Source organism: Acanthaster planci, linkage group LG18 (genome assembly GCF_054643075.1).
Source record: "Acanthaster planci isolate LZ-2023a linkage group LG18, COTS_SCS, whole genome shotgun sequence".
In the NCBI taxonomy this organism is placed as follows: Eukaryota; Metazoa; Echinodermata; class Asteroidea; order Valvatida; family Acanthasteridae; genus Acanthaster; species Acanthaster planci.
In genome coordinates, this window is record NC_141794.1 from 8,717,312 (window position 1) to 8,740,691 (window position 23,380).

General features: G+C 40.4%; 1 protein-coding gene across 4 annotated transcripts in view; it reads left to right on the plus strand.

Annotated features, from left to right (window-relative positions):
• Positions 1-22,256, plus strand: part of usp14 (ubiquitin specific peptidase 14) — a 62,125-nt gene extending 39,869 nt beyond the window's left edge. Inside the window, exons 12-13 of one of the 4 annotated variants that reach the window (XM_022252105.2) lie at positions 17,245-17,352; positions 19,750-22,256. In XM_022252105.2, coding sequence (XP_022107797.1) covers positions 17,245-17,352; positions 19,750-19,913 — 272 coding nt within the window. In that variant the 3' untranslated portion in view covers positions 19,914-22,256. Of the gene's footprint in view, positions 1-8,740; positions 8,926-13,411; positions 15,453-17,244; positions 17,353-19,749 lie in introns of those variants that run through there. The other 3 variants (XM_022252106.2, XM_022252107.2, XM_022252108.2) reach the window with 3 other exon arrangements.
• Positions 22,257-23,380: the final 1,124 nt, after the last annotated feature.

Genomic DNA, 23,380 nt, shown 5'->3' on the forward strand with positions numbered 1-23,380 from the left:
CTTGATTAATGGCAACTCTGGAGGGAAAACTGATATTTCTAGGCAGGCTGGTGTAGCGATCTAGCGCACGACAAGATTTGGTTCGAGCGGTGGCCTAATTTACCTTTTGTTTGATCATGTTTGATCGAAGTTGTAGTGTGAATACGTTGTAATGAATTCAAATAATAAAATGGCGTTATCCATTCAAAAAAGGCTGATGGAAAATTGCCCCTTTGGCCACATGGGCACCATCCTGGGAAGGAATGCCGAAGGTTCTTTATATACATCTGTAGCTGGTAATCTAATCTAATCATGAAATCTAATTTCATGTTGTATCTTTTAAAGGTGGAAACTCCCATGCATGCTGGTTGTTTTCACGTATCCTACGATCGTTTTTGTTGAGTGAAGCGTGGTCCAAACACAGCTGCTTTTGGTCTGTAAAACCGGTCGGAAACTGTCACACCTCCAAAAGTAACTTGTTAGGGAATTTTAACTGTCGCCTGTGCGGCCGTCGGAGTTCCTTTTTGTCGATCTGGTTGGGAGGTGCTCTCCTGTGTTGGGACTGCGACAATAAATTTATTGAATCCCCAGATTCGTTAGGTTGAAATATACAACCAGGTAGTTAAACTTAACACCTCAAATCAGGACGGTGGAGGGAAAACGATGGTTGGACAACTTTGTAATGTCAACCCTGCTCGTTTTATTCGCATATTTAAAACAGCACATCTTCAACAGTTCTTTAATCTTTAGTTCCTCTATTTACATGAAATTCATTACTCTGCCGAAAAATTGTAGCTCTCTCTAAGTGTGACTCAAGTTCTACTAATGCTGCTCCAGTACATTTCTCTAATTTCAAATACTATGTCGGTAACCAGCCCTGCTGTAAATACTACGGTAGATTTCTATAACTTCAGCTACTGCGTCAGTAACCAGCCCTGCTGCAATTACTCTGGTAGATTTCTATAATGGCACCAGCTCCTTCCTGAATTGCCAATACCCACTTTATTACTCCGCCAGTTTCAACTGTACCTAGTCTATGTGATCTCTCCGTGTCACCCGAGTCGCGTGAGTCACTGCCGTCGACCCTAACGTGGAGTATCACAATTTATTGCGGCGACTTACTAACATAACTTTTCCATTCATTATTTACAAGCCATATCACAAGCATTCAATATCAGAAAAGTCGTTTCATAAATATATTTGTGCAATGCAACCGGAGTCTTTGCTAAATACGTCATCACATTCTTCAAGTTTAGTCGTGAGGCTTCAAGAAATCATCATGTGTAACGGATATTAATTATGCAGTGACAGATGTCGTTCAAAATTAATTTAACATCAATCTGGAGACACTCTAAATCATTACTAAGCAAGAACTACCAGACAGGAAATGTGCCTTGGAGATCTTTAGTAAACAAAGGACAAGAAAGTTTCTTATCTAACATGGAGTATCACAACTTATTGGGGCAACTAAAGTGAGCACGTCATGTTCGTATTTTTTATATTCTCCCGCCCTGCGTCTAATAATTCTTTTGGGTTCGATAGTTGTTATCACATAGCAACCTTACGGTGGCGCTCTTATGCATTTCCCGTCGTATGACTTAATAGCCAAAATTATCTCTTTAGAACCAACTTAAATGCAAAATTATTCCATCGCATGAAGGTGAGAACAGTTAATTAGGAGGATCAATTAATCAATGTTCGGAGTTAATCATGTTTTGCTAGATGACGTCACACGTCCAACAGCTTCTGTTGCTATGCACACTGTAGATACTGGCTTATGACATGTGGACTCTTTAGGCATAAATCATACATTGATTACGGCTATGTACAGATAGTCAGCGATTATAGTGCACCAAGGTTTTAACAGTAGAACTTGCTTGAGATCTAAGTGGGACTGACCATACTCCCGGCATCATACAACTCGTAAACAAGTTTTGGGAAACAGTTTGGAAAAAGTTCTGTTCACATCAAAGTTGCTCATGGAAGGGGATGGAGAGGAGATTCATTGCTTGTATTAATATATTTTATACACGGAAGTACTATATACGGCACGTTCGTAGGGAGCTCTTTGATGTCTCAATATGCATTCTACACGTACATGTACATGTGTGAACATGTCCAAACCGGAACCGAAATTCGGCAAAAATTTCCGAACCATGTCCAAACTGAACCCAAATCTAACCTTGGCACCTATACTTGCTGCACTAATTTGAAGCCAGAGCCAAATGATTCAGACATGGCCTTACTTTCACTTTTCTGATGTGACAAATTCATTGTGCATGGAGTGTGGGTCAGCAACATACCAAAAAGCTTTGGGAATGGACTAAAATTGGACTTAGAATTTCAATGCAGCAATGCAGCATAGCAGGCACGGTTCCCGCACCACACATGAGTAGATACATGTATGTGTACAGCGGGAGTGCAAAAGTTCAGTAATGTCAAGTTTTGTACTTAACAAAATGCTGGACAAGACAGACTTAAAAAGAGAAAACAAGAACTGTCAGCTGCAGCGGCAAAATGTCATACAGATTGGGAAAAAGTTGGAAAAAAAGTTGTGTTGCTGCTCCTACTTTGAAGGGGATTTCACCTTTGTGCCCTTCCAAGTTGCCTTGGTGCTCAAAACTATAAGCCTACATCCACGACAACACTTGCCATGCCCTGAAAAAACTATATTCAATTCCTGTATTCAGCCCACCCTAGTTTGGTACATATAATACATGTACAGTGGAACGTTGCTATACCAAACACTGCTATACCGAACATTCGGCAGTACCGAACATCGACCTTGGCTCCCAATATTTTGTGCACAAAACCTAAAGAACATTATGCAGTTGCAAATCAACCGAAATTCGCCAAAGCATGCATCAGAGATCGATCATGAGCGGTAGTTTCACTACTTTTAGGATAAACTAAATAACCATTTTGTAACTCAAGAGTTAATAAAAAACAAAAATAACGAAAGAATACCGTGGTTGCGGACAACCAAGGAGCTGCTTTGGTTTCAAAAGGTTTGAAGAAAATCATAGGATAAGCTTGTAAGATAATGGCCAAAAGTGGAAATATAGCAATGGAGAGTTTATTGTCCATGTCATTTCGATTCATGTCACATAATTTATCTATAACAATACTAGCATCAGATAAAATCATTGTCCATCCTGAACCCTTCCCTTTCTAGCTATCTGCGAAATGCAACTTGACGGGACATGTGCTTCACTGATATTAGGCTTTAAAAAATCATTTTTAATGTCACATGACTTCTCACTCGAGGATGCCATGATCACATTAGGTCAATTTTCTATAAAACACTTCCCCTTCAAGTTATACACGAAGTTCCAACCTAGTCGGACGTGTACTTCACGAGACATAATACTTCCAAAAGTGCGCTTGTAATGTCACGTGACTTGTCACATGATGACGTCATCATCACATCAGATCAGTCTTGGTCTAAAAACCTTCCCCTCCGAGCTATATACAAAGTTTGGACCCAATTGGACATGTACTTCACGAGATATAGTGCTTTGAAGGGTGTCCCTTTAACCCTAACCCCCAAGGGTTGCTGGCCCTGACCTTCCCCATTCACACAAAGTTAAACACCCATGAATGTTTGTGCACAGAGGCTGTTGGACTTAGCTTTCCTGAGGTATGCCAAACCCAATGCAAAAGCCAGCTGTCTGGGCCTACCAGACCTATCCCCACAGAATTAAACACTTTACTACTGTTTATTTCTGTGTGGTCAGGGAAGGTTAGGGTTAATGTCACGTGACTTGCCAGCTGATGATGTCATAATGAGAACTTGTACAGGAAAGTTTTTTAGCTTGTGGCCTTAGTGTGTGCCCTTGACAGGAACTCAGTAGGATCGATAACAGTGCAAAAGCAGTCTTCCTGTTGGAAAAAAAATTTAAAAAAATAACAAACCTACATAGCTAGGACAAATTAAATATTCAAAATTTTAAAAAAAATCATGTGATGACGTCATCATGACAATTATGGTGTTGGACTATCCGTAAGTAACTGTAGGAAGGTTTGCTTATAAAGTATGAAGTCAATCAGATTTTTTAAAAAGATACCAAATTCAAGTAACACAATAATTTAGTAGAAAGACGTGTACAAAAAAATAAATATTCAAAATTCAAAAATAAATCACAAATTTCTTCTAGGACCTACCTGACATGAATATCTAAATGTCTACTAAGTTTGAAATCAATCAGATAAAAGAAACTATCAAAGTCCCCTGTCACAAAAAAGTGTCTGAAAAAGGAAAAGAAAAAAAAAGAAACTGGAAATGTGTTTGTGGACAAACTAAGCTGCTTCGGCCCTGGTTGTACTGATCTAAAACCTGAAAACCAGTAACGAAGTTCTTGAAATACGCACAAGAGTGTGATGAGAAGTTCATGTAAACGATACAGTACAAACATTGCTCGGTAGAATATTTGAAATCCATATCATTTCCTCATGTAAATGTAACAGGACTGTGATATAATGGTGCAACCATCAGATGAAATGAAATTTCCTACTTGAATTCTTCCCTTTCTAGCCATCGGCAAAGTTCCAACCGAATGGGACATGTCCATTGCCAGATACAGTACTTTAAAGAGTGCCCCTTTAATGTCACGTGACTTGTCATCTGATGACATTTTGGTCACATCAGGTCAATCTGGGTCTGAAACCCTTCCCTCTCAAACTATACACAACATTTCAAACCAATCGCACATGTAATTTGCAAGATATAGTGCTTAAAAGAGTGCTCCTGTAAGGTCACGTGATTTATCACGATCACATCATTATCACATGTCAATTTAGGTCTGAAACCTTTCCTCTTCGAGCGACACACAAAGTTTTAACTGAATCGGACATGTAATTCGCGAGATATGGTGCTTTAAAGAGTGCCCATTTCGGGTCACGTGATTTATCACGTGATGACGTCATCATCACATCAGGTCAAGGTAGGTCTAAAACCTTTCCTTTTCAAGCTGTACACAAAGTTTCAACTAATTTGGACATGTAATTCGCGAGATATAGTGCTTTAAAGACTGTCCCTTTAAGGTCACGTGACTTATCACACGACGTCATCTTGTGAATGCTGAAAACATCGCATAATGCGGAAACTTGTAAGTTGTAGTCATAATTTCTGTGGTACTCTTGAAAAAAGTGTCGAGCCATTTATACATATACATGTACTTCTCATGTCCTAGTCTATGCAGTTTTTCAGATCATCTTGGTATTTTGATGACATCTTTCTGTAGAACAATCTTGGTACGAATTGCATTTCCACCGACGACACCTGGGACACCACAGATTTCCCCCATGTATGTGCTGCTGAACATTCTTCTGTGTCAGCTAAAAATGGAAAATATATTCATTATGCATCAGTTCATGTGTTGATGCCTGGAAAAAAGGTGTTAGAAGTGTCAGCACTTTTGATATCACTTAGTTACATAGGAGTAGCAATGTAGGATGTTGATCAGTAAGCGATTTGCATTATTACATGCATGGGTCCCCCCTCCTCTTTGCTCATGTCTGCCTTAATCAGAATACAATACCAACAGCAGGCCTTCGCAGTACTAATTACCTTGTCATTTTCTTTGCAATTGGTTGCCCAACATCTTCCTTCATATTGAGTAGCGGTGCATGTACATGTAACTGCAGTTACATTACATTCCCATCCTTGAAACTAACATCATGTAAAACAGATTTCACTTGAGCAGCAGCATGAACGATACATTTACACACTAAGCAAATAATGGGGATCAATTAAAAATATCGGGATCTTAAAAAGTGCTGAAAAGTTTGGATTATTCTTCCGAAACTAGTTTGAAAAATTTCTGCAAATGTCTTTCAATAAGTTGTAGCGGTTACATGTACACATACAAGTAAATCTCACTTCCTGTCAGTTGCTGGTTTTTAGATAATCTTGTACGAGTACTTTGATGTAACAGTTCTCACCATTCTGTGGATCAGTCCAGGCTCAACCTGCATTTCCCTCAATGATACCGGGGACATCTAACATGTATGAAGACTGCCTTCGTGTCTCTGCAGATGAATATCTGTATTATTGCAAAAAGGGAAAACATTTATCACAGGTGCACCAGTTTATGTGTTGATGCATGGAAAACTGAAGGCAGAACTTGGACACAAACATCGCACATGTGTGCATATATTTTGGGGTTCTCATTAAATGGGGAGTATGTGGGGACCTGAATCTTAAAGTGAATCTTAAAGTGGGGGACCAGGCACGTGGGTGTTGTGGGCGGTACATGGATACCCCCCACACACACACAAGTGTGTATTTGCCTGCAAGTGGGGACCCCTATTGTTCCTCTTTTGTTTATACTACAACTTTTTTTAGAGGACCACCCGTATGTTTTGTACCCAGTTGTCAATCAGGGACCCTATGTGAATGGGGGACCTTGTCCTCTATAGTTCAGGGTCCCCAATTGAATGCAAAAACAAACTCACCCACACACAAACTTTGCTTCACAACTGTGTTAATCAGAACTGGCAATATGTCTACACCCACACCTGCAACCCCCACACAAACTGTGCTTCATGACTTCATTAACCCTTACAGTCCCAGAACAGGCAGTATGTCTGTATGTCAGTGCAACAGTAGGCCTTTTTGTCATTACCTGTTAATTTGCTTGCTTGGTTGTAAATACAACAGCTTTAATTATTGTGGGTACCCACGTCTCTGACCATGTAACTGCAGTGACATTGAATTCCAGTGCTCTGAACTAGCAAGGAAAACGGATTTTTCTCTAGCTTTCACTCCAGCAGCAATATGAAGGATACCTAAACACACAAAGCAAATAAAGAAATTTAAATATTCCATAGTAATCAGCTTATGTTGACATGTAAATAACCATAAGTCAAATTTCAAGTTTTTTCAAATTTCAAACATTTTTGGATATACCATGACCCCGTAATGACATGGTTTCTCTTCTGGGGGCATATATATGCATATATATATGACGAAACTATCAAAGTCCCCTGTCACAAAAAAAGTGTCTGCAAAAGGAAAAGAAAAAAAAATTAACAAAAACAATACCTGCTTCCTCTTTCAGATATCTACTAACTTTCAACATGCTGGGCTATGTCCTTTTGGAGAAACAGGTCTTTAAAGGATGCACCTCTAATGTCACGTGACTTGTCAAGTGATGACATCATCATTCCATGAGCTAAATTTTCCTCTATCACACATCCCCTTTCCGATATCTGCTAAGTTTCAACCCGCTAAGACATGTACTTTTGAAGATATAGGGCTTTAAAGGATGCACCTATCATGTCACTTGTAAACTGATGCGTCTTCATCCCATGATGTTAATTTTCGTCTATCACCCATACCCTACCAGGTATTTGCTAAGTTTCAACCCGCTGGGACATGTACTTTTGGATATATAGGACTTCAAAGAGTGCACCTTAATATCATGTGACTTCTAATGACGTCATTATCACAGTTCAATTTTCATCTGTAACAGTTCCGTCACTAGTGACAACAGACTCCACAAACTTTAGACTTCATTTCCATTTAATTTGTACGCGAAACAAAAAATCGACAGCTCTTCAATACCTGTTTGGAATAAGATGATCTGGATTGCGATCTCAGAAACAAACACAGTATGTTTCTTGGCCTACTTTAAAGAATAATGGGATACGAATGATGTCATGAATAGTTGTTTCAAAGGTGAATGCTTAATTCAATTCACTCCGTACTTCTTACCCTCTCAATGCTATAGTCAAACTCAGGGAATTAATTAAATAATCAGTCAGGTAATACAAACATGGAATATCAACCCGTGAGGGCGCACTTCAGTTTTCTCGTAAGGGGTTTGATGCACAGATGCCCGATCAGGGATTTGCTTACTATTAACAACTGTATTTGCGAGTGCACAGCAGTGCACTAACTCTCATAATACACTCAAACAATTGAACAGTGAGACTGGTCCAGAAGTTGAGGGATTATCAGTTAAAGAATATTAAACTGTTCTTATTATGTATAAAGGAAAAGAGAAAAACTGCAGTTGTGCTTTAGGGCATTTCACTATTGTATCTTATATAAATACCGGTAACGATTTTTTGCCCTAGATACTAAAGAAGACGTGCGAATACACTCAAGATATCAGGATCTTGTAACCGCTGAAAACTTTGCATTATGCGTCCGAAACCTGTGTTCACAATTTCTACAGTAATCTTGAATAAAACATGCCGGGGGACATGTATGAATATATTTATATATCTCAGGTGCTATTGGTTGCAGTCTTTTTTAGATAATCATGGTATTTTGATTAAGTCCTTCTGTAGAATAGTCTTGCTATGAAATGCATTTCCATCGACCACACCAACGTGTCAAAAGACTTCCTTTGTGTACGGTGCTGGTAAAAAATTTTCTGTCACCTGTTTATGAAGGAACCATTTATGATGGTGGTACTTGGATGTATTTCCCCCGACATACACATCCACACAAACCCTTGTCAGAACTTGAACACGTGCAAATACAGCGTACATGTTCACATGTATTCATTGGCACTCCAACCTTGCGCTCTCATTAACTGGGCAGTATGTGGGGACCTTAATGTTAAAGGTGGGGGCAGGCTTGTGGCTGTTCATTTATGTTAGTGGTAGATGGATGCAACCCCCACCCATACACTGTACATGCAAACTATGATTCATGACTGCATTAAACAGAACTGGCAATCTGTCTGTATATCGATGCAACAGTAGGCCTTTCACTATCACCTGTTAATTTCTTTCTTTTGTTGTACAGCAGGTTCCTTCAGTGTGGATAGCCGTGCACCTGATCTACATGCAGTGTTGTAGTCAAGACCACACAAGACAAGCACAAGACCAACACAAGACCTCCAGTCTGAATTCAAGTCACAAGCTATTCAAATGAACTGCAACAAAAGATTCCTTTGTCATTGTTCACCCTCTTATTTGTGACTGGCCTTGGGCATGGTCTTGAGTCTGGTCTTGCGATGGTCATGTGTCTGCGGGTCTTGCGATGGTCTCGACTACAACACTCTCTAAATGTAACTGCAGTTATGTCGAATTCCAAAAGTGGCTTTCACTTCAGCAGCGGTATGAAGTGTGCCTAGACACAAGAAACAAATAAGGAAATTGAAATATTCCGCTGATATCAACACATAAATAATCAACCACTGTGAACCAGTATAGCTTTGTTTCTTGGGGGAACAATGAAATATGCACATTGAGTGTTTAGAAAAAATGAAGCACTAATCTGCGCAGCACAAATCTGGTCTTATGTTTTAGGGCATACATTTTTCTGAAGTGTATCATATAAAAAATGCCAACTTCTGTTCTATTATGAAAATTTCCAGACATTTCAAATGACATGGGGACCAACTGAAACTATCAGGATCTTTTGAATGCTGAAAACTTTCGTTCTCACTAAATGGGCAGTATGTAGGGACCTGAATGTTAAAGGGGAGTGGGGTGGGTGGGCAGGCAATGGCTGTTCATAGGGGAACCCCCCAACACACACAAGTGTGTATTTGCCTGCAACTGGGGACCCCCTACTGTTCCTCTTTTGTTTGTACTTTAACTTTTTTACAAGACCACCCATATGTTTTGTACACAGTTGTCAATCGGGGACCTTATTGTCCTCTATTGTTCAGGGTCCCCAATTGAATGCAGAAACAAACTCATGTACACTGTACACACAAACTTTGATTCATGATTGCATTTACCAGAACTGGCAATCTGTATGTCAATGCAACAGTAGGCCTTTTCACCATCACCTGTTCATTTCCTTGCTTTGTTGTACAGCAGCTTCCTTTATCATTGGTACCCGTGCTTCTCAGTTGTAACTGCAGTTACATTGAATTGCCATGCTCAAAACTAACATGGGGAACAGATTTATCTGTAGCTTTCACTCCAGCAGTAGTATAAAGGACACCTACATGTACATGTGCATGTATACACACAAAGCAAAATAAGGAAATTCAACTATTCCGTGTACTCAGCTTTCAGTACATTGATATGTATAAATATCTGTAACCTTAGGTTTTCATGTACATTCAAATTTCATCCATTTTGGATATTCACACTTGCAATGTGAACCCCTTGTAACACGGTTTGTCCTCAGGGGGCATAGTTATGAAATACGGTATGCACCGTGAGGGACTTTAGTCAGTTCAATGCCTATGGTCAGCGCAATTGTAAAACTTACAAATATGCGTACATGTATTGAGCTCCATTCTGATTTGATTTGCCTATGAATAAAATCCATCATACTAAACCCATTGTTTAATGTAAACAGGAGGGAGTTAATGAATATGTGCAAGTAAATCACTAGAATGTGCTGAACACGTAGGACTTACAAAAGTGCCGTTAATCACCTTTATCATCATTTGGACATAGGGTGACCATATTGAAATGTTAAAAAAAGGACATTTGTAGAGTTCAAGTTTCTCAAGATATGTCAGTGCAAATTAAGAACTAATTTGAGTCAATTCTCTTCTCCTAACATCACTGTCCAGAGCTACATAGCACAGAAAGTGCAGACAAAAACTTGCAATTTGGAATGTTTTTGTAATACGTATACTTTTGCCTACCAGAACCAGTTTCAGCACTTCATCCATCCAGCTTTCAAACCCACTGCACTGCCCGCTGCACTACGTGTAGCTGTTGGGCCCGGTGCATCCTTGCTCACGATCATTGTGATCATGCCTGTTAGGTGTCAACTCCTGCAATTTCTTGTGCCGGTGCATGAATTTGGTTTCAGTTCAGCTTTTATGGGATTACCTTGGAATCCTCTGAGCAAGCAAAGTCCATTAAGAACTCAATTGGTGTAATTTCAGTTCGGGGAATTCCCAAAAGGTCCCAAGAAAACACATGGGACAGTGTCCCAATGGACAACTTGTCTCAACGGTTGACTTGTCTCTCCCTTTTACTTTTAATTTCTGCTGCCCTTTTCCAATTAGTGCAGTAAAATTAAAAATCACTCAAGCGAGTACAATGTAGGCTGTGCAAGGTTTCCTTGTTCATTTACAATAAGTCAATTTCAATTTAGATGTGACTTGAATTGTTGCAGTAGTTGATTCTGCATGTACATGTAAGTGTCTTTCACTGTAAATTGTTCTGTATGATATTCTTGTTCCATAATCATTCTCTTGATGACTGTGAATGATTAATTTGTATCCATAATCGTACATTTGTTTGTATTTGTTGAATCATAAATATGAAATCAATTGAGGTGGTTTTCTTTTTTGGTCTTTACTGTGAGTACTGATGTTCATTAGGTTTAATGTGCTTCTGTTTATAATTATTCGGATCATTTCAAATTAATAATTAACAAAGGTTGTAAATATAAACTAGTCGCCGATATAACATGAAGAGAAAATCCTTTGCTTTTGTTCCTAGTAACTTGTTCATGGGCCCTTTTCTGCATTATTGCCCTGTTGTGCATAATCAGCTTCTTCCTTACCAACGACGAGATTACTGGGCACAAGATTTTGTTCTAAATCACATTGACAAAGAGCCGTATCGAGATCTTGATACTTACTGGAAAATCAGCTTCCATTGCATAGAATGGCAAATACAAGCCAGAAAGTGCAAATCACAGGAACTGACTTGAATTCACATATATGATAAGAACTTGCCCATTGATGAAATCAAATGCTTTACCAACATTTTTCTAATACCTTTGAAGAATTTGAATGAATAAAACAACTATTTGAATTGGAATGAAGGTTTTTTGAAAGAATTCTCTGTGAAATCAAATGATTTTTTTCAGATTTTAATTGCTTATATGAAGGAGTATTCATTTTAAAAGACATTTAAATGGGCTTGTGTTAAATAGAATGTCGTTTTGCTGAAATTGGCCGGGAAAACCTATACTGTAATCATTTTGTGTTTCACCGGCTGAATGAAATTCCTGCCAAACGGACGTGTTGCTGACTGAAGTCAACAGCATGACCGCCGCCCAATAGCCTTACGTGGCAATGGTAAAAGGGTTATGCTGCTGGTCAACAATATTGCAATAGGGCAGGATAAAAGTTTTCATGAATAAAATTCCAACTCTCATCAATCAAATGAAATTCATCTGCCTGATACAATCCACAAATGTACGGGAGGCTTGGCAGCAGTGCACAAAGCGGCATGTAACGCAAATGCATTGGCTGCGGTTGAAGTCGTTGCATGTGGGTTGGCCGCCAGTGACTGGGCATTGTCCTGGACCCAATATCTGACGTGAAACTGGCGAGGGTATGTTTGCTCTGCTGGTGGGAACGAAAAGGCTGGTGCAAGACAGGTGCACCAAGTAAGGTTAACCACAGTTCGGAGTCGAACCACAATTCAGCTGACTTGATCAGTCAAGTCAAAAGTCTTTATTGCATCCCTCATGGATAACTAAAATGCTTGCACACAGAATTAGTACTAAAACGGTTACATATATACAATTACAAGAATATACAAATAGTGTTAAAACTATAATTCCTTAAAACTATAATTCTGTAAAAATCAACGCTCGCCCAAGAGCGGGAGGGCACACACGCTTGCCGTATTCAAAACTGAATACCGTAATCTCGCCAACCATACATGGCACCTGAAAGGATAGTGTCTGCATATTTCGGCAATTGGCTCACCCCAGCCCACCCTGGCCTTGCCCCCTTCAGCAGCCCAGATCTATAGGCACTCCACCATTTGAATTGGTGCAGGGCATGGTTTCCAGAGTATGAGCGCGAAAACCAAAACAAAATGTTTTTGCAAGAGAGTTATCTGTACAACCAGACGGCATGGCTGCTTAAGCAAAAGTGGCCAAGTGTTCTCTTCGGTGTTTCTAATAGGGTCAAGTCAAAACTAGCTCAAGCGTTTAAATCATTGTACAGCGGTGATTAATTATTTGAAGTTATTTGAATTTCTTTTGCCTCGAATTGATTAAATGGGCTTTGTGTTAAATTGAATGTCATTTGCTGAAATTGGCCACGAAAACCTATACTTAAGACCTAGAAAGTGAAAGATTCATGTAATCCTAGCCTTTCGTGAGAGAATTCATGCCTTGTTGGCTGCTAAAAGCCAAGACAGGGCACAGTACATGTACTAGTATATTACACTAAAATGTGTAGTCTACTGCGCTCTACCTACCCAAACACTCACTACATATGCAAATTCCCAGGCACCTATCATTGTTCGCTGAAAGGATTTGATCACACATAGTGCACCCTGACCTCCCACAATGCAAGGCAGCTTCGCCGCCATGATCATCCTTCTTTTTCTAGCGCCGTAGCGTAACGGACGTGTCTTTCGAGGCATCTTTGATTTTTGAGCTTCCGTTTTCACTACACGGTTTTGTGTCGATTTGATCTCCTTTTTGAATAAAGTATTACCTTGAATTTTTACCAGTTTGTTGGTAAGAGTACATTCTCTGGTATATTTTTTGTGTTTTTCCACTGTTTTTCTTATGTGCATCCTGCAGGTGTTTACTGTCGGTACTACAAGGTTCTACTCAGCTATGCCCATGTCTACCTTACCGGTTAATTCTAGGCCTTAGTCGGTTGATTTCAGGGGGTCGCTGTCAGGATCTGTCATACTCCCCTGTTTTCTCCGGCTACTTAGACGAGGAAAAGGCCTCGTCGTCAGCCAGGGGGTTCCAGCCATGATCTGGCCAGGCCCCTGGTTCATTTAGCCCCACGGAGCTGATGGGGAAGCTCCGTTGTTGACTGTGGAAGACCCCAGCAGGGACACTGCCAGGATCTGGCAAGGACCCTGTCTCTTTGGTCAATCGCTGGCCTGGCGAGCCAGCTGGGACTCCCGAGGGAATACCCCAAGCAGACATCTTCCGGGCCCGCCTTACCATCATCGCACGCCACGCCCTCTGACCGCCATGGCGGGGTTCCAGCCAGCACTCCCCCGGCGACTCCGAAGAACACCCGCCAGTCAACGTCAGTCAAGAAGACTACTTCTCCAGCTGTTTCCGGGCGTACTCCTTCCGGCCCAGATATCGAAGCCACCGGGTCGGGCTCCCCTCAAATGCCGGGACCCTCCCCATCTGATGCACCACTGAACTGCGATACCCCGCAACTGGGCAATTCTTCATCGGGCTCTGCGGAGCCTCTTGGGCTTTTACACTGCCGGGGCTTCAAACCACCGAAGCCCATTCGAGACTCTGGCTTTCAACTGGGCATCACCGGGTCATCGGACTTATCTCTCCTGGTCCTTCCACCCGGAACTCTACACTCTACAGTTTCCGCCGACCTCAACCGGGAACACTCCCCGGGCGTTCTGCCCCTCATGGCCCCGTCTACTACAGTACGTTGCATTTGAAAGTTAACACTGCAAAAAGGAATGGGAAAAAAAGCAAAAGGAATTCACATTCGCATTCGCATTTTGCATTTTGATGTGCTCACCACGGCGAGCCGCGCCCACGTGGCGCAGTTGTTTTCTTGGATTACCATAAATAAACACTGGTCAATGTCGGAGAATAAATGTCTAAAAAGTTGTCTGGATGTTGAATGATTAAACGGGAGTCCCCAAGTCATGAAGTCACGAAGCACATGAAATGTATGTATTACGACAAACTTAACTTGCTCTGCTCTGGCGACATGGGTTATTTGCCCACTTTTTATTTATTCTCGTGGTGTAGTTTGGCACAAAAAAATATCAACAATGAAATACTACATGTAGTATTTTCTTACCAACAGGTTTCTTTCGATTGACAAATAAAATCAACTGCTTAAATTGTACGTGTATCTTCATGTAGCAAATCTCGTCTTTTGGCCGATTGTGTTCGGTGTGACATATTGAGTCTGTTTTCATTTGGGGTCCTAATGACATGTTACTTTCTGTGGTCACATGGTTATTGGAAAGTCAGCGATTGGACTGTCCATGAATGGGTATGCAGTAGCAGTCAGGATGTTGCGGTAGGTGTAGATGCAGTTTGTGCTTCGCGATGCGGTGCGGCATGCATGAGGTCCCGTGGCGGTTTTTGAAGAGATTTGGTAATATTTTTTGATTGGCGTCGCGAAAACGTCGAGATAACCGGATACAAGGCATTTATTCTGAAATCACGGTACATACATCTGCCAATACATGTAAACGTAATTCACATACATGACAACATGTGGATACATGTGCACATGTTGAGCATCCATCCAAGTGGGTTAATTTTAACGCTTATAAGGCATGCAAGAGAGTGCTATATAACCAACCTCCATCATAGCCAGCTTTGATTTCGCCTGTCGCATTGTATTTTGCTAAAAACCCCGTAATCTGAATATTCCTGAGAATTGAAGAACTTTTCTCTCAGACTGATTTTCCTCCACTTTCCATACTCAGAGATGCGTATGTTTGAAACCACAGAGAACTAAAACTTCCTGATGTCTACATGTACATGCACAAATACTACTTAATGAAGAAAGCTTGCAAAATTATTTTCCCACTACCAGAGAAAATCTGAGAAAATCTTTGCCCACTTGTGAGAAAAAGTGGGAAAATCTTTTCTCACTTGTGGGAAAATCTGTGAAAATTTTTTTCCCATTTGTGGGGAAAAGCGTGAAAATCTTTTCCCACTTGGGGGGATATCTGTGAAAATATTTTCCCACTTGTGTGAAAAATACTTTAAATACTATTGCAGAATTTTTCATGTACCTTTTCAACCTGGGCTTACAAGTCTCCACGATTAGCAACTATAGATCGGGCTTGGCTGCTTTACATTCTGGCTTTATAGACGGCTCCTCTATATCCAATAACAGTGCCCTTCATTTATCTCCTGCGTAGTATGTTCATTGAGCGCCCACGTGTGAAATGCTTAGTCATGTCATGGGATCTGAGCAAAGTTCTAAGGATGCTCACAGGTGCGCCCTTCGAACCTTGAAGTAATGCCACCCGACTACATGCCAGTGTTAAATTAGCCTTTCTACTAGCTGTGACCACTTCCAGGTGGGGCTCCGAACTGCAAGCCCCTTCAATTGCTGAGGGACACCTATGTTGGGAACGCTTTATTCCATCTATCAGCTTCTATCAACCAAAAACCAGTGTCTTTCCTTTGAGCCGCCAGACATTTTGTCCCAACTATCACTTTGCATATGACAGACGATGGAGACAATCTGTGGTGTCTGATTCATACACTGAAGTGGTACTTCTACCAATCCACACCGACCAGCAATGAGAGACACCATGGCCCGCTGGGTAGTTTCAGCTATTAAATTTGCCAATCCAGACTGGCCAACACACTCTGATAACCAGAGTCAACAGTTTATCAGAGCACATGATGTCATGATGATGCACTTCTTGGTCTTTCTTCTCTGGGATTTCCATTGCAGACATCTGTAAGGCTGCGTGCTGGAAAACTCCCTCTACATGCACCTCCTGCTGTCTAAGGGACGTCTTGCAAAGTGACTTAGCACATGGCAAGGTGGTCCTACTGTGCAGAGGTCAAAGGAACTGTGTTCAGGCTGAACAAGGGGACAGGCTACCTGAAGATACCTCTCTGAGGAGTTTGATCTTTATTTACCTCCCAATACGTAATCTTGATACTACCTTAAGTACATGTATGTGTGCATATTTTTATGCTCATGTTACTTACTTTTATTTCATGTTATAGCTGCCCCCCTCCTAGATCGGTGCCACTCTGCATATGTAGTGACTGTTTGGGTAGGTAGAGCGCAGTAGACTCCTCCCCCACATTTAGTGTGGGTCGGGTCTACTAGAGAATACCTACCCAAACAGTCCTCTTCCGCCCATCTGTCCCACTTGGCTCCGACACTTTGATGTTGCTCTCGAAAAGAAGGACGATCATGGTGGTGAAGCCGCATTGCCTTGTGGGAGGTCAGGGTGCACTACGCGTGTTCAAATCCTTTCAGTGAACAATAATAGGTGCCTGGGAAATTTGCATATGTAGTGACTGTCTGGGTAGGTATTCTCTAGTAGACCTGACCCACAATAAATGTGGGGGAGGAGTTTTAGGCAACATAGTTGAAAGTTTAGTTTGTTGCAGTTGCACCAATATTAATAAAAGAAATTTTTGTGACACTGCAGACTCCATTGCCTTAAAACCAGGCATTTCACTCAGATATTTGTAGCTTTGCATAATTTCATTTCTGCTTATTTGTCATGTTTGTATGTGTGTGTGAAAGGCACCGGGTGCATTGCATCAGTTGTTTTAATTCGGGCATTCACAGAACAGTGCACATTCTTTAAAATTCGTTAATTCATGGAAGTGTTGAATCGTTTAACTTTTGTTTCCTTTTCTCTCTCTCTTTTTCCTCTCTCTTTTTTCCCCCTTTTTTATGGGGGGACCCTGTTTGATAGATATCGGAAGTAACAACAGTGGCTACTATGAGTTGCAAGCTGTACTAACTCATCAAGGCAGGTCCAGCTCTTCAGGTCACTATGTTGGCTGGGTCAAGAAGAAGGGAGGTATGGAAAAACTGCATGTTGAAAATACTTTTAAAAGCATTAATTTCAAGTTTTCCTGGTAATCATGGGAAAGTCTTGAAGAGACAAAGATACAAGCAACATTTTTGTATACCTTGGTGTTGTACCCATTGGTTGCACATCAAATTTAGTTTTCAATATGGTCAGGAATGATGTTTTCTTTGTATGAATTTGCATCAGTGGGCAGATGGATTAGTTAGTGGCTGGATGACTATTTCATTAGCTGTTCCCGACTGGAAACAGCTTATTTTTTCCTTGCAATTTTTGACCTTTTTTCTTTTTCCAACCTGTGCCATTTGTTTTGTGCATTTTTTATTGCAATGCCACTTTTAGAATTAATCTTCAATCTCTGAATATGTCTTGACCATCATCTCAAAACTTGTCATCCTGATGACATCATCAGTGTTCATGTGATGTCCCTATGTTAACCACTTCCTGACAGGGGACCCGTTTTCGAGCACATACATGCAGGCTTTATACGCAGAGCTAGGGTGCCCGAAATGGGGACAAAATAGCTGGGCCTTGTAACAAAAGACCGTGCTCGGCACAAAAGAGTGAGCTGCTGGGCATTACCGCCATTTTTTCACTCTCAATAGTGGAGATAATCCAGCCTTGTTTTGAAACAGTATACCACAGTTTGTGGCATTTAGAGCGAGTGGATTACCACCGGCAACAAAAGCAATCCACCACTGCAGTGATGAGTCACACAGCACCGCTGCACGCTAATCTGGCCCCTATTGAAAAGAGGTCAGCAGTGCACCGGTGCCAGGTTCATGAACAAAAGAAAGTTATATAACACCGCACAATCTGGGCTGTTTTTACAAGGCTGCAGGCCTGGCTGAAATACCTGAGCGTCAGTAGAGTTGCCTGTCAGGCTAGAGTGGCCACCAGACAGTAATTCATGTGGGTGTAAACGTCCATTAATTGAAATGATGAATTTTTGAAGATTTTTGAAAACTGAAAATTTGAAATTCGCCCGTATGTGTGCACTGCATTTTTTCAAACCACCCTGCAGCATGTGGTTAAATTGCTATTTTTAAAGTCCATTATCTCAAGAACTACTGTATAGTGTATTTGCCCAATTGGGCTGGGACTTTGCATGGTACAGACCACAATGTGTTTTACATGTCAGTAAAAATTAGCTTGACGTCATGATGACATCATCATGGAATGTCTTATCAATTAATAATAAAATTAATAATAAATACAATTAATTTGATGAACATGAGGTAGATTGGCAGGCTTGGCCCAACTCAGCCTGGCTTGTTGAACTTGTTGTAGACGCTTTCTGTTCCTTTAATGTAACTGTTGTTCACCATCTCTCTCGTTAAGAACATACTTCTCTACTTCTGGATCCTTTTGAGGCTTATCTTCCATTTTTGGTGGTTGGTCCTCACTATCGTTAGGTTCAGGCAAATTCACCTCCTCTGCTCCAGTTGGTCATTGAAAGTCATATTATTGGTCATAAGTTTTGGTTTATCATAGTCGGTCTCCATATTTCTCAATTTTTTGCTCATCTGTTTTGTCTTCTCTGGATACATGCTTAGATTCATCTTCTTCCCTCACTGTTTATTTTTGTTGTCCCCCTCTTCCATGTCGGCTGCTATTGACTGTTCTCTTCTACTGTATTCCCTCTGTTTCCACCATCTTGATTGTTTTCCTTTTTTGCCACTTTCTGAAAGCTGTTTTTTTCCCTCGGATGTACTGGTACTGGCTTTTTCTTTGTGCCTTGTTGAAAGTACGGCATCTTCGAGGAAGGCAAGGACCAGCATTTGTGATGTGTCCATATCTTGTCACAGAGATTGTGCCGTGAAGCATGGTGAACTTTGCTTCCACAAATTAGGCAGCTGTCACTATGAACAGAGGCAGCCTGTTTTTTTTTTATGTCAATTTCTCGAGTTTCTTTAACAGGATCTTCATGTCTGGCCCAATTATGGGATTTAACTTGTACATTAAAGCGTGGCGATCATCATTTCCTTTCCTGTTGACTTCTTGAGCTTCACTTTTTTCATCCGACTCTCCTCTAGGCATTGATTCTTTTCCTGGTTTTCTTGCCTCAGTAATTTCCAACTCTTATATTGTCTCTTATGTTGAGATGAAATCCATCGGCTGCAATCTTCCCACTCAGCAAATTTCTTAGTGTTGCCTTTATTAACTGTCAATTTTGTAGTCATACATGTAGCCCCATTCAACTCGGTCTGGTAGTGCTTGAAAAGACAATTGAGTCTGACCATCTTTCCCTCATCCAATGATGCAGCTGCAGAATTGATATTACTGCCTTCAAGACGACCATTTACATGTAAATGTAAATTTATTGTGTTTACTGATGTAACTGCTTAAATTAATATATTGCTTGTTGGTTTTATTTCTTGGTTTTAGAGGAATGGATCAAATTTGATGATGACAGTGTTTCCCCAGTCGCATCTGAAGATGTCCTTAAGCTGTCTGGAGGTGGTGATTGGCACTGTGCTTATGTACTTCTCTATGGTCCAAGGAGATTAGATGAACCAGCCCAAGATGAAGAACCAATGTCAGAAAAATAATGTGACAAAAACAACATGTTGCCAGTCTTCTCCCATTGCCTGTATCTGTTGCGACACAGAATATGTAGTGACTGTCAAAAATTTGGATTGGAAACATTAAGGTTATCTGCTCTTATTTGATGAAAAAGCATCAGATCCCTCACTCATTGATAGTTATAACTTACTCCTTTTACATTTTCAACAAAGTTAGAGTCTGAAACGTTTTTGGCCAAGTAAAAAAAAAATAAATAAATAAAAGGGTTTGACACTGGAAGAAAAATGTGACCATCTGTTTTATGATGATATAACTCTGCCAACATTTTTTTCCCTTTTCAAATTCTGCATTAACAGATCATCATTGGGTCAAACTAACAGACTTATGCATAAACATTCTATCCTTTGAACAGTAGATTTTATTGTTAAAATACTGTTAACAAGTTTTGCATCAAAAGTACAGAGGTGTGTTTTGGGAAACTGGCAAATATGGAAAAGTTGATTATTTTGCATTCCGCCCTTCAAACAGATTTGCATTGTATGGATCTCTCAGGAAATCTGATAATACTCTGATACTCGTCAGGGAACCCTAACGTAGTAGTTGCAATAGAATGGAACCACCTAGTCATTAGAAATTTACTGTTATTTTATTCAGTTTGTAATAACGAAAACACGTTAGTGCCTTCGTGTGTCAAACCATACAGAGAAGCCCTCTTTTCTGTATGGTTTGACACACTTAAGCACTCTAACAGGTGTTTTCATTATTACAAACTGAATAAAATAACAGTAAAGTCACAAAGGAGTACACATATACCTAAACGATATTTGGGACATGCAAGGCAAATGTATATCCAGACCAGACATGTGAAACTTGAACAGCAGTAAAACCATGTACGTGAACACACAGCTCCAAATGCATACATTTTCAGGTTAAGCTTCAGCAAGTAACAGAAACTTAAAATGTTGAAAAGCCCATGGGGGAACTTGTTCCATGATACAAAAAGTAAATGTTGGCCCCCTTTACATGTATATAGTTTCAACTTACTAAAAATAGGCTTACAACAAGGGTAGATTCAGAGGAATTTGGGCCACGCCCTCCAAAAAGAGAGCCTCCTGTTCCTTTTTATTTAAATGAAAGGTGACTTTTTATGGGAGGGGTCTGTACATTGGCCTGAATAAAGCCCCAAATGTACAGTAGCCTCACCCCTTAGAATGGCCATAAAAGGTTACGTGAACAAACATACTAATTTAGCCCCCCCCCAAAAAAAGTGGTTTTGTTCTGGTGCATTCGTAGTCAGCCATCTGAAAGAATTTTTCAGTTGAAGGGCTCACTAATTGGCCAGTCAGCATGCACAGTTTTACATGCATGGCTGTACTGTGAAACTCTGCCTCAATGTTATGCCTGTCTGCAAAAATGTCTCCTTTTAAGGGAGGATTAGTTTGAAAATGTAGTCAAGAATTGAAATTGAAACATGGAGTCACGTGTCGTTTTTCAGCACAATTAATCTACTGTATGACACAGAATTCACTAGCCCTGTTTTGTGCAGTTGAGAAAACTTGGTTTAATTGCTCAATGTTCTTGAGCTGTGAAAACAATTTTCAGCTGGATTTTGTAAAATGTTTGCTTAACTGTTCCTCTTCTTTTAGACAGATAAACCTAACCCCAAAATGCCTCTAAACTTCGTTTTCAGAAAAGGGGAAACGTCCTGTGAACATGGGTAAGTCTGCAGAAGGTCTTCCCTTCCTCTATCATGCAGACATCTTTTAAGGTTAGCTCAAGTGTTATATTTGAGTCCATCACAAGTCCTTTCACAAGTCCAGTCCCAGGATAGGGTATTGTTTCCCATTGTTTCCACAATATATTACTCTCCTTTATACAAACCACATGCACTTGCCAGTGAGGACTATAGATTGACCATCAAGTACAAGGATACACCCATTGTACATGTATTCTGTCCTCTGTGGTAAGGCTGAACAAGCACACAGGCACAGAGTTGTATGGACTTCACACGTTAAAGCACAGACGTGGTAAGGTTCATAACATTATGGGGACCGTCTTCAATTAGGAAAGTCAGTCCCGACTTTTCTAACAGAAGGAATTGTCCTCTTAATGTGGTGGAGACCTACCCACACATACTCTGGGTAAGGGGGGTATCTTTGCTTTGTGCCTGACTAGTCAGGGTATGGGAAAGGAATATCACCATGGATCATCATGTATCAGCAGCATCAGGAAACATGTTTTCACTGGGCGAGGCATATTTTGTCCGTATTAGGAAAGGGCATGGATTCTAAGTCCAGCTAAAAAGAAAGAATGGTCAAATGTGTGCCAATTTCAGACTTTAATAAACTGATGACAAGTGCTTATTGTAACGTTGTCCTGTGTTTCATTCATTGCTGTGAGTTACTGTGAGAACTGAGAGTAGAGTGGTGATAAATTGGCAGATGTCATTGTCTTTGTGCCAAATGCTGCTGTCTTATGGATGGCAAGTTGTCACTGAAAGAGGGCACTATCACCATCTCACTGGTATCACACACCAATCACAATCACTGTAGCATGTTATGTGTGAGACCAGTTACATAATTAGGCTTACATTGCCACTCAAGATTTTCTCATCTGGTTGACTTTTTATGTAAAAATTTTACCAATACAGTTATTTTTAGATACATTCCCAACAAATACAGTCTTGTTAACTTGAATGCAAGCAGAAAAATGATTCTTGATATGTGCAAAATGCTTAGTAACTCCTGTGTGGTGGTCATTGAGTTACATGTATCACATGTATTTGTCACTGCTGTGGATTCATTCTGTCTAACACTTTTACTTAACCCTCCTATGCTGAAGTCACTCTTTGGGTCACTTGGTAAACACCTCAAAGAAGCACAGCTGTGTTGTGTTGTGCACTGCACCAACATGCAAGAGAGTGACTGTGGGCACTTGTGCATGTTTGTGCTGTAAAACCAAAGGAGGGTTAAACTACATTAAAACTGTGTGATGTAAGATTACTTGTGCATTTCATAATCTGCATAGAACCCAAGGGTTGATCCCCCCAATGAAAATAAAGAAATTGACCACTTTTTTTGTTCATTTCATTTCCCTTCAAATGAGTAAAAAGCCCAATAATGTGGCCTCACGAGTCAGTCATTTCAATAATTATTGTATACGCATCTCAATTATTAGTTCATTATCATGCCACAGTGCTTAATGTCCCTTTTCATGGAACTTTCTATTTCTAGTATCAATCCTGATTTTCCTTGTGCACATAATATGCACCCACACAATGTTCTGTACAGTGTTGGCTTATGCCTGTGGCCTAAAACTGCATACTTGGTACTGTCAAGTGTCTCAGTACAGATGAATGCTTGCTCCAAAGTATTTCTCATTGGAAGCCATTATTTCTGAGAATAAAATAAAGACACAACAGATTAAGTTTTGTTATTGCTACTGCCTGAGTTCTTCGTGAACAATACCTTATGCTGAGATCAATTTACAGTCG